General features: G+C 38.2%; 1 protein-coding gene across 2 annotated transcripts; it reads left to right on the top strand.

The window, feature by feature from the left end:
- Positions 1-865: 865 nt before the first annotated feature.
- On the top strand, positions 866-11241 carry LOC126817673 (inosine triphosphate pyrophosphatase). 2 transcript variants are annotated; one of them, XM_050544782.2, is made up of 4 exons: positions 866-958; positions 9635-9768; positions 10104-10296; positions 10889-11241. In XM_050544782.2, the coding sequence occupies exons 2-4, from the start codon at positions 9673-9675 to the stop codon at positions 11185-11187; spliced, it is 588 nt and encodes a 195-aa protein (XP_050400739.1). In that variant the 5' UTR covers positions 866-958; positions 9635-9672; the 3' UTR covers positions 11188-11241. The 2 variants fall into 2 exon arrangements, with proteins under 2 accessions (XP_050400739.1, XP_050400738.1); XM_050544781.2 differs by lacking the exon at positions 866-958 and adding an exon at positions 974-1107.
- Positions 11242-12345: the final 1104 nt, after the last annotated feature.

The following is a 12345-nucleotide window of genomic DNA, read 5'->3' as shown; positions in this document are numbered from 1 at the left end:
ACAGAACATCACCACATTACCTTGGCCAGCACTGAGTCCCGACCTCTCCCCCATCGAGCATGTCTGGGACATGCTTGGACAGAGGTTACGTCAACGTCAACTACGTCCTGCCAATGTCCAAGAACTTGCTGCTGCGTTGCAACAGGAATGGGACAATCTGGACCAAAATGACCTTAGACGTCTCATTAGGAGTATGCCACGTCGGATCAATGCTTGTTTGGCAAACAGAGGAGGATTTACCCGTTACTGACTTGGTTGTGATGCTGTGGTAACTTTGCTGTTTGACCCCGGGTATCATTTTACCCTTATAATGGTCAGTCTGTGCCTTACTTAGTCTAACGATCATTTGGAATAAATCGATGAATGTGAACTTCATTTCATTTTGTCATTTGTTTCTTCGTCAGTTTCATTAGGTGACTTTAATAACACTTAAAAATCAAATATCCCCTACTTTTTTTGAATAGTATACATACGTTGATTTGTGACAAATAATTCGTGTTTTCAGTGTTGAAGATTTTGAATTGAGTTAGGCTAGAGACATAACTACCAGTACTTCAAATTGTGATAATGATATAATTAACATATCATGGGTAGTATGTCTATGTGTCGAACCAGCAGGCCCTACATTTTTATGGTCAAATTCTTGTGCTTGCGTAGTTACACGACGAGTTGTCTGATATAGGAGGCAGACCTATTTATAGCAATTCTCTCTCTCTCTCTTTTCTCCCCTTTTGCATGCCCATTTGTGTTGATTTTTTGGTCTAGAATGGATGAAGAGGGTTTGAATTAACATTTTCTGCCAGGTTTTGGTAAATATTCATGATTTTGAGGCGGAAGGATAAGTGGGTTATCAGGTTAGCTACGGCAACTAGTTACATTCAGAGTAGTTCCCCCTGTTTATCGCTGAATCTTGTGCGTATTCAACGAAGCAATCAAATCATTGCGAATGTTTATCAGTGTAAGTTCGATGATACGATTATTTGTAGTTTGATATTGATGTTTTACTTTATAAGAACCATTTATGGAGTTAACAAATAGAAATTCTGTGTACTATAAAGGGTCAAACAAATCATAGAAGAATCTTCGACACGGGTGGTTGTAAGGGAGGTAACACCATTAGCATAAAGGGAGGCAGACCACCATTAATTTCCCCATTGACTTCAATGTTAATTCTGGCCTCTTTGCCCACCTCCAACTTTTCCCCAAATTTTCGTTGGGCTGAATGCTTTTCACTACAGACAGAGGAACAAATGGTCATGTCTTTGCACTAAAATTTGTATGAGGTTGACCACCAAAATTTTGAGACACACAAACTTGAAGAAGCATACTAAAAACATGTAACTAGTTGCCGTAGCTAACCTGATAACCCTCTTATCCTTCCGCCTCAAAATCATGAATATTTACCAAAACCTGGCAGAAAATGTTAATTCAAACCCTCTTCGTCCATTCTAGACCAAAAAATCAACACAAATGGGCATGCAAAAGGGGAGAAAAGAGAGAATTGCTATAAATAGACGAACTACAATTCGTGGGTACCGAGATGATGAAATTTAATGGTGGTCTGCCTCCTATATGGTTTTATAAGTTCATATATCATCAAAATTCTTTTCTTTATAGCTTCACATTTATTTTTGCAAAATTATTATAATACAGAATCAGAAAAAAATAATTACTGCAGAAATGGTGACCCTTTAAAGTTATGTAGTGTTTTGTATACCGGATTGCAGCTCAGGTCCATGGGCCTTTTGTTCTAGAATTGAAGATTCTTTCTTAATTTTGTCGAAATGTGAGTTCTGCGAAAAGATTTAAAGAGTTTCAGACAAGTCACATCAAAAATATTCAAAATATTGGAATATTTTTCAAAAATTGACTTTCTTTTACCTTTTTCTACAAAATGGTCCATTTTTGACACTTTGTATGCCTCAAAATGCTAATATTTCCCTATTTCTGGGAAAGTCTGAGATGAAAAGCATTTATTTCTAGAAACCTTGGCCGGTATACAGGAAGACAAGCTGCAAATTTGTTGCATTGAAGGTAACTGTAAGGAACTATAGTGAAACCTGTAAGCCCACCCTCTAAAAATGTTGGTTTGGTAACAAATCCCACTTGTGTCCACATAAGTAATACTGTTGATGGAATATGGCTAAAAGCCATGTTTTTCTATCCCTGGCTTATATACATACATACAAACACAGTTTGTTATACGAAGTATGAATTATTTATTAAAATATGGATTGATAAATGTAAAATAAATGCTGTATTTAGGTGACAACCAGCCACTTTAATAAAAGGGTCGCAAAGCACTATTTTTTTTTAGAAAATGGGAATATTTCAGTTTTTAAAATACTTTAACAATCAGAGGTATCCTTGAAATTACATAGTGTAAATATTATATGGAAGCAAGTTGTTTTAATCTTTACATCAATGTCCTGACAAATGAGATGGAAAAAGGGAGTTCTGACATAATTCAAAGCATAAAAGGGGTATGAAAAGGCTATTAATTAATATTTTATTGCCCTGTAAGTGCCACATTTTCAAAGATCACCACAAATAATAGATTTACATTCAAAATGTAAAACATTAAGCTGCAAAAAACACATCTACAACATATCCATTTTGGGGTGTGGACTCATTTGGAAGAAATGTCATAGGATTACATGTTTGACCATAAACAAAAAGTCTTAGAAATCCTTGAAATCTTATATGTAACTATTTGTTTGTGTCAAATAAAATGCTCGGTTACAATTCAAGTAACAAAATCAGATTACTGCTAATTTGGAGTCAACAAATGTTCAATTGAATATCCACATATCATCTTCAAGAAAAGGGGTGGGGTGGGGAGGGTGAGCCAGTCTAAATGAAATGAAGACAGATAAATTTCCCTGCAAACACATAGATTTTACTTTCTCGAGAAGGGAAATGCAACAATTTCAGGTTTTAAAAGATTAAAATTGTGTTAAGCCGGAGGAAAACAGCAGCAAAATGCAGTTCACTCATGTTTTGAAAATTCTAACACACCTAAGCAGAACATAATTAGACTAAATTTCTTAATTTTTAAATTTTTGACAAACATATGAATACTTTTTCAATATCTGACAAACACGTGGATCCTTGCCAAGTTATTTAACAATGAAAATAAAGACATGCAAGACATTTTGGTTCATTTTACAACAGATGAATAATTAAAATTTTGACAGCAATATTGGGGGTAATCTGAAGAATTTCAGACAATTTATCATGATTTTTAGGCAAAATTGAGTGAAATTATGATACTTTCTTCCCGTCTAACAATTATAATGCAGAAAAAGTAAAAATCATACATTAAAATATTTTCCACTAATTTTGAAAAGTAAATAAACACTGAAAATCACAAAATTTTGACTAAAATCAAAATTTCCCCTCCCAAATTTGTCAAATATTTTTGAAATTTTACCATTTCACATTTTTTACCATCAAAATGCCATATATCACATTTTCTGACAATTTGGAGATCATATCATCAAATTTAGGCCTTTCATCCACTGTCAGGTTGTTTTCATATAGGAGGCAGACCACCATTAATTTCCCCATTGACTTCAATGTTAATTCTGGCCTCTTTGCCCACCTCCAACTTTTCCCCAAATTTTCGTTGGGCTGAATGCTTTTCACTACAGACAGAGGAACAAATGGTCATGTCTTTGCACTAAAATTTGTATGAGGTTGACCACCAAAATTTTGAGATACACAAACTTGAAGAAGCATACTAAAAACATGTAACTAGTTGCCGTACATATCGCCGTAGCTAACCTGATAACCCTCTTATCCTTCGGCCTCAAAATCATTAATATTTACCAAAACCTGGCAGAAAATGTTAATTCAAACCCTCTTCGTCCATTCTAGACCAAAAAATCAACACAAATCGGCATGCAAAAGGGGACAAAAGAAAGATAGAGAGAATTGCTATATATAGACGAACTACAATTCGTGGGTACCGAGATGATGAAATTTAATGGTGGTCTGCCTCCAAAGATGGAAGCAGACCACCTTTAATTTTCCCAGACTTCAATGTTAATTCTGTCTCTTTCCCCAGCTCCAACTTTTCCTCAAATTTTCATTGGGCTGAATGATTTCACTACAGAGAAACAAATGGTCAATGTGTTTGCACTAAAAATTTTAGTAAAATTTGTATGAGGTTGACCACCAAAATTTTTGAGATACACAAACTTGAAGTTGCATAATAAAAACATGTAAATATTCGCCGTACTTGCCACCATAACTAACCTGTTAACTCTGCTATCCTTCTGTCTCTAATAGCCCGTTGATCGAGTTTAAAAGCCCTGGGGGTTATTAAACCAGTTTAACTTTGTGGTCTGAATGCTAATGTGGGACAAATAAACCAGTTTAAAAACCCTAACTCGCGACCTGTCTTCGGGAAGGCTTTTTATTTTAAACTGGTTCAGCATGGCCGACTGAATGGGTTGGGTTAATAACCCTGTCTCCGGCTCGCTTTGAGCATGCGCCGTACGCAGTAAGTTACATTCCTGGGAAAATGCCCGGTGTCAGACAGTGCCAGTGTTTTCGAAAGCTTGCGAGAACCGAATACAGAATGTGAAGCTACCCATGCGTAGTTAACTCCGACCGAAGAGGTCAGAATAGTTAAACTGGTTTGGCTTATAGTACGTGTGAACGCAACACGATCCTGTCTTAAAAATCCAGGTGATTTTGAACTGTTTTTAAAATAAGCGTCTGAACGGTATTCATATACTATTCAAAAAAAGTAGGGGATATTTGATTTTGGGGGCATAATACTAAAATATGCAAATGACTACGAAAAAAGTCACTATAGAACCTAACAGAAGAAACATTTCCAGTTACATGTGACGCCCAAACGCACCAATAGCTACCGCATGGAATGCAGGTGATGCTTGGGATCATCATGGGGGTCCAACCCAAGATTTGCACGACTCTGACTTTGAATGTTACAGTCATTGTGGCATTGAATTCCAGGGTGGAAACATCAGTTTAATTGTTTTAGTGACCAGAAAACAAATTTTGATATGCGTCGGCTTACCCAAAATGAAAGGTTACGTGCCCTTGGCATGCTACAGATCGGCACAACACAGGCGGTTGTGGCGCGGACGATGAATGTTTCTCAGTCTGTCATAAGCAGGCTATGGTCCAGATACCGTGATACACAATCTGTACAGGACAGACCACGCTCAGGTCGACCAAGGGCGACAACTCAAGCCCAGGATCGATTTATCCGTACCTTGGCCTTGAGAAATCGTGTCATCACAGCAAATCAGATCAGCGCTCGTCTTCAAACAGACACTGGTGTGAGAGGGAGTGGCCAGACGATTCGGAATCGACTGCATAGGGGTCACCTTCGCGCCCGACGTCCTCGCGTGATCCCTTGTTTGAGAGATCATCACATTCAGGCAAGACGTCGTTGGTGTAGGGATCGTCAACACTGGGATAATCGACGCTGGAGCAATGTGATGTTTTCAGATGAGTCAAGGTTCACTGTTGATTTTTTGGACAGACGTAGGAGGGTGTGGCGTCGTCGAAACGAGCGCTTCCAAGACGTTAACGTCATCAGACATGATCGATTTGGGGGTGGTTCTGTTATGGTGTGGGGAGGCATCACTGTTGCTGGAAGAACGGCTTTACATGTTGTTGCAGGGCATGTTACAGGCCAGTACTACCGGGACAACATCTTGGCAGTCCATGTTGTGCCGTTCGCACGACGTCATGGCCGCCGTTTCATCTTCCAGGATGACAACGCAAGATGTCACAGGGCCAGGATCGTTACAGGTTACCTCCAACAGAACATCACCACATTACCTTGGCCAGCACTGAGTCCCGACCTCTCCCCCATCGAGCATGTCTGGGACATGCTTGGACAGAGGTTACGTCAACATCAACAACATCCTGCCAATGTCCAAGAACTTGCTGCTGCGTTGCAACAGGAATGGGACAATCTGGACCAAAATGACCTTAGACGTCTCATTAGGAGTATGCCACGTCGGATCAATGCTTGTTTGGCAAACAGAGGAGGATTTACCCGTTACTGACTTGGTTGTGATGCTGTGGTAACTTTGCTGTTTGACCCCGGGTATCATTTTACCCTTATAATGGTCAGTCTGTGCCTTACTTAGTCTAACGATCATTTGGAATAAATCGATGAATGTGAACTTCATTTCATTTTGTCATTTGTTTCGTCGTCAGTTTCATTAGGTGACTTTAATAACACTTAAAAATCAAATATCCCCTACTTTTTTTGAATAGTATATAATAAGCCCACTCCCTAAAAATGTCACTGTGGTAACAAATCCAACTTGTGTCTGTATCAGTAATACGGTTGAAGGAATACTGGTATAGCTAATAGCCATGTTCTTCTATCCCTACATATAGGGCCTACATACATGAAGAGTCCAGGGGAAGAACGTTCTAAGTCACATTTTTGTCTTTTCGCATAAAAGGCAAAACAGACTTTGGACGAGAATGCTTGACGCGAACAGAACAACGGGCGGATTTAATTACAACTTCAAAATGATGTTTAATACGAATCATAATTATCAATAGGCCTACTTAACAACTGACTTCCACTTTTCGGCCAAATTAAGGTCAAATAAAGGGTACGATGGACATCATATTTGTCCGGGAGGCCATTTCAGAAGGGCTTTGGTTCGATGTCACTCTGATCGTTTTTACCTGAAATTGATTGTTCCACAGAAAGCTTATACAATTTGCTACCAGATGGCGCCATTAACTGGGGTTCATTAAAAAAGTGACTTAGATCGTTCTTCCACGGGGCTCTTCACATATAAACACAGGTAGCCTGCTTGCAAGAAGTTGAGTTATTAATTAAAACATGGATTGATAAATGTATAACAAATGCTGTATTTAATACTCGAATCTCGTGACTTTTGAGCATATAAAGATGAAAAACCTGAAAAACACGTGCAAACACAAACTCGTGAGGTCAATCGATGCAAGTTTGCTTAAACTGATCACGCACACGTAACTTGATCTGGAAAAAAAATTAAAATTGTTATTTTCATCTTTGTTAGAAAATGCCGCGCCTTTCAAATGTAAAACGTCTACGTGCTATAGGTAGGCTCTATGCTGGTCAGTCTGGGTTCACTGTTGCAAGAGCCTTTAATTGTTCACGCCAGACAATAATTAATCTTAGAATGAGAGTGCTTCAAACTGGAACTATTGCCGACCGCCCAAGGGCGGGAGCGCCACGTGTGACGTCACTCCAGGAAGATCAAGCAATACGATTACGTCATCTTAGAAACAGATTTGTCACTGCAACCTCCACAAGTAGAGAGATGTTTGGTGGAAGGGTAACTGCACAAACTGTTCGAAATCGCTTGCAATATTGACCAATATTGACACCTCTTCATCGCCGTAACCGACTTGTGTGGGCCACAAAACACATAAGATTTACTCAAAGACAGTGGAATTCGGTTGTCTTTAATGACGAATCTCGATTCGCTTTGAGATTTGCCGATGGCAGGGTCCGAGTGTACCGCAGACGAGGTGAACGTTACGCTCAAGTATGCGTCAGAGAAGTTGACCGATTTGGTGGCGGCAGCGTCATGGTTTGGGGTTCTTTTTGTGTACATGGACGTTCTCTTCTTGTTGTTGTCCAAGGGAACTTAAATGCTGTCCAGTACAGGGATCAGATTTTGCTACCTGTTCTTCTTCCGTTTATGCAGAGACATGGGCCTGGACTAACGTTTCAACAAGACAATGCTCGACCCCATACAGCAATTGCTACCGAGAATTTTTTTAAGAAATGCCGGTGTCCAAGTCCTGGATTGGCCGTCTCTTAGCCCCGACCTTAATCCTATTGAACACATCTGGGACGAACTGGGTCGACGTGTTCGTCAGCAAGTGAATCCACCACTGACGTTGCAGGACCTTCAACATGCTCTTGCTGAGCAGTGGCGACGTCTTCCTCGGGTAGTGTTTACTAATGTTCTGAGATCCATGAGAAGACGTTGTGTGGCAGTACGAGACGCTAGAGGAGGCCACAACTGTTACTAAACACTTTATTCCGATTGTTCTCCAAGTCTGTGAATTTCATCTTGGGGTGTACTGTGACATCACGAACGTTATCAATGTCAAGGACTTTCGGCGAGACGTATTCTTGCTTTCTGTTGATGTCAAGGTCGTCTGTACACAACATAACCCTAAAATAGTTGCCTTAAACCAAATATTAAAAATCTAGTCCCAAAAATCCCGAGTGTAAAATTTTTAATTTGGCTGAGTATATTAACGACACTACACTTGCCACTTTATTATTAATGCACAAAGATAGTTAGATGACCCTTCTCAATCTGTTATTCGATTTAGATGGTTAACAACAAAATTTATTTGTACTGTTAATTCTAACGTATATTGAGTTATTTTTTTCGTATTTCATTTTTACCGTCTATTTCAGAGTAACGAAGTCAAGTCCACATGCAGAAAGAAAGGCGCCGTACGATGGCTACAGGAAAACGAGATACAGTTGGCTACTCTGATAACGGATCGTCATTTACAAATCGCGTTTCAATCATGTTTGACTTTTATGATACATTTTGCATGACCACATCTTTTTACTCCTGTACTTTGGGAAAATAGAATAACAATACCTGTACTCTTCTGACGGAAATGTAACTCGAATCATTTGGACTGCACACGGTGGTAGAGGGACTTTATCAAATAGTCACTTTAAAATACAGTATTAAGAAGAGAGGGCGGGACATTATAAAACAAATTCTAAATTGGATCTGAAATTAAAATAAATTGCAAAACAAATTATTCCGTAGTCAATTGTTTTATTTAATTAGGGGATTAAGGAATCAATCAGGCGTTAATGAATACACACGCCGACTGTTTATAGGTATATTAAGGAATAAACATTCCGTCACTGGCGTCTGAGGGGATTAAGAGTGTTTTCGATAATTGGCAAAGTCGTTTTTACGGGAATTCTCTTTTTGCGACTTTGAGTGAAGATAGCTTAATTAATTTTAATCAGATTGGTGTGAACTTGCCCTAAAGTGGATATAGTAACCATTGGCTACACGTACCGAAAAGTTTCCTTGCCCATCTTATGTGCCCTTTAATATCTTTTTGACTTCAATTTTATACACAGTGTTTAAGGTTCTGAGACTAAGAAGTCTATTGATTTCAGTTAATTACTGCCATAGTTATGACCCTTGATTTCCGATAATTACTGCTAGAGTTATGACCCTTATTCACTTTGAAAAATATTGCGGACACTCTAAGAGGCTAAAGTTAATAGCCGATTGACTTTAAATTTATACATATTGTTTAAGGTCATGAGATGAAGAAGCCAATTGATTTCCGATAAGTAACCCTTGATTACTTGTAAAGTCTTGTGGGCGCTAAAGTTAATATAAATTTATACACAGTGTTTAAGGTCATGAGACAAACATTCAAAACAAATTATAATGATTTCTGATAATTACTTAATGGGTTGTTACTCCTTATCAGATTTTAGTGTGTTGGAAATGTTTTCATTACTAACAAAAGAAAAAATATGCGACAATTCTTGTTGACTGCTCGATTCACGACTTAGCTGATGTGGGCGTATGTTTAGTTGCTTGGCAACCTATCTTTTATTTATTCATTTTAGGTGAAGATTGAAAGATTTTATTAGTCTCTGTAGACTGGATGTTAAGAATGGCAAAACCTCTGGTATTAGTAACTGGAAATATAAAAAAATTAGAAGAATTCAAACAAATTTTAGGATCTACATTTCCATACGAGGTATTGATATAAAATATATGCCTACACATGTTAACGATATTCATCTCTAAAACACCATGTTTCTGTCTATTTAAATCAGTAGCTACCCGTGAAATGCCACTATAATATGAGTGACTGAAGCAGACAGTCAGGATAGTTGTAGAGCCCAGTGCTTCTCTACCCTTACAATTGTAATCTGTGCTCAAGTGATCCCCTTTTCCTCCTAAAAATACTTATTGAAGGTCTACAGTAATCGTTTACCCCAGAACTAAAACTGTTCTATTGCTTCATTCAAATGTATTTGGTTTTATTAAATGAAAGTACTTTTATATTACTTATGTTTTTTCGTGATTCAGATTTTAAGTAAAGATATAGATTTACCAGAATATCAAGGCGAACCTATAGAAGTAGCAGAAGCCAAGTGTCACCAAGCAATAGAACATATTAAGGGACCAGTTATTGTAGAAGATACTAGTCTGTGTTTTAATGCCTTGGGTGGTTTACCAGGCCCCTATATCAAATGGTTCTTGAAGAATTTAGGACCTTCTGGTAGGTTAACTGGGATTTTAAAAAATAAAATTTAGTTGAGATAAATTTATATGTATCTGAAACATGATTGGCAGGTTTTATTTCTTAGGCCAACCAGTTGACCATTATCAAACATCCATGGATATGTCCACCGATTAAATACTAAAGTACTAAATCTAAAAAAAAAACGAGACTTTGGAGTGGGTTATTTAACATCTCCAGAGATTTTCAAAAAGGTATATATAAGTTTATAGTCCAAAATATAGAATTCATCAGTTGAACCAATTGCAAAAAGAAAAGAAGAAAACTCTGGCCTGTAGAAATTACATCATGTAGTAAATTCGATAGAAATTGTGGGTGATCTTGAATTTTGATAGACCCCATGAAAATCGGGTATCACTTTTGCAAAGTCCCATGTAGCATCTTGTGAAAAAGTCTTCAAAAAACTGTGTGGTGTACAGGAGTATTGATGTAATAAATCATGTTGGACTTGGAGAACTTACGACATAATGCATTCTTATCTTATAGTTTACCCATAATTTGAATATCCATTCTTGTAACAAATCACTGGTTACATATGTTTTAATAAGAATTGCCTTTTTATCTATTTCAGGTCTATATAAATTGTTATCGGGATTTGATGATAAAACTGCGTATGCTCTGTGTACATATGCATATTCTAGCGGTGAAGAAGGTGTCCCAATAAAAATATTTTCTGGACGTTGTGATGGTAGCATAGTAGAACCTAGAGGTCCGGCTAATTTTGGTTGGGATCCGTGTTTTATGCCCCAGGGATTTGACAAAACATACGCAGAAATGGACAAATCGGCGAAACATTCTATCTCCCATAGAGGCAAGGCAATGGCCATGCTGAAAGATTATTTTGTAAAAAATGGTGTACCAAAAATATGAGAGGATAATATTATACACTAGATCCATTATTTGACATAAAATTATTTGTACTTATTTTTCCCGTTATCGGTCAACATACAACCACTCTGTCAAAATAATCGGTCGTCGATCCAATGAGTAGGCGAACTAACGACGCATACACCTGTGAAACCAATGGTATTAACGTATCCCTGAATCTCGTTAACACGACACTCTTAAATATATGCACTTACTATCTGACTACAGTCTCGCTACTGACGGTCTGACTATGTGCCCATGACAACATGTTTACTTATGAGTTACCGACAGTTCCCCACAGAAGTTAATATTGAAATGGGCCCCTTTCATAGATTTATCTATGCCTGCACCTCAGTAGGGGATCTAGAGAGTGCGAAATGGGTAGGTGTTTCCAAATCTAGTGAGTCATCCACAATCCCACGCCACAACGAATGTCAACATAGTTCGTATTGCCTATAATAGCTGTTCGCCGATCGTTAGCTTGCCGGAAAACAATTTTATGCCAGTTGACATAGGGTTGATTGGGGGGGTGGGGTTCTCTCCCTGAGAAAATTTTTGAAAATTTGAGTCAATTTCTTGGCAGTTCAGGTCATTCATGTGAACGAGAGGAACAGAAATAGGACATAATCCCGAAATCTGCCTGTCAATTCTGCCTGTTTTGTTGTGAGAAATGATAGAACATTTGTACCGTTTGTCGCGCCATGACTCGCGCACTAACTTGGCGGTTCATATGATAGTAATGAGATAGTATATAAGACCACAGAGGAATGGATGAATGATGACATTGTTACGACCACATGGCTCCTGTCGACATGGTCCACTCTTTCGTAACTTGTAGGGATGTAACATATGTTACATGCAACCAGAGAATTTATGACACAAAACATGACAACAGTTCATCTGACATCTCCATCTTTTTGAGTCTACTCCCACGTGCTACTTATACAAGAGACTTGACAATCTAGACTAACAAGGGAGGTCACTACATTGATAGACTTAGGTTATCAGCCCAATATTATACCGCGTTAGTATTTAAATGAGAGCGAACCATAAGAATAAATGTAAACTAAACTATGCCAGGCGTGTCGACTTGACATAGCTACACTCGAATGACAAGCTGTAAGACAGTCATTCGTTTCAAATCCCGGAAATAGCATTCAA

The sequence above is a fragment of the Patella vulgata genome, chromosome 4 (genome assembly GCF_932274485.2).
Source record: "Patella vulgata chromosome 4, xgPatVulg1.2, whole genome shotgun sequence".
NCBI classification, from domain to species: domain Eukaryota; kingdom Metazoa; phylum Mollusca; class Gastropoda; family Patellidae; genus Patella; species Patella vulgata.
This window is presented reverse-complemented; position numbering and strand designations above follow the sequence as displayed.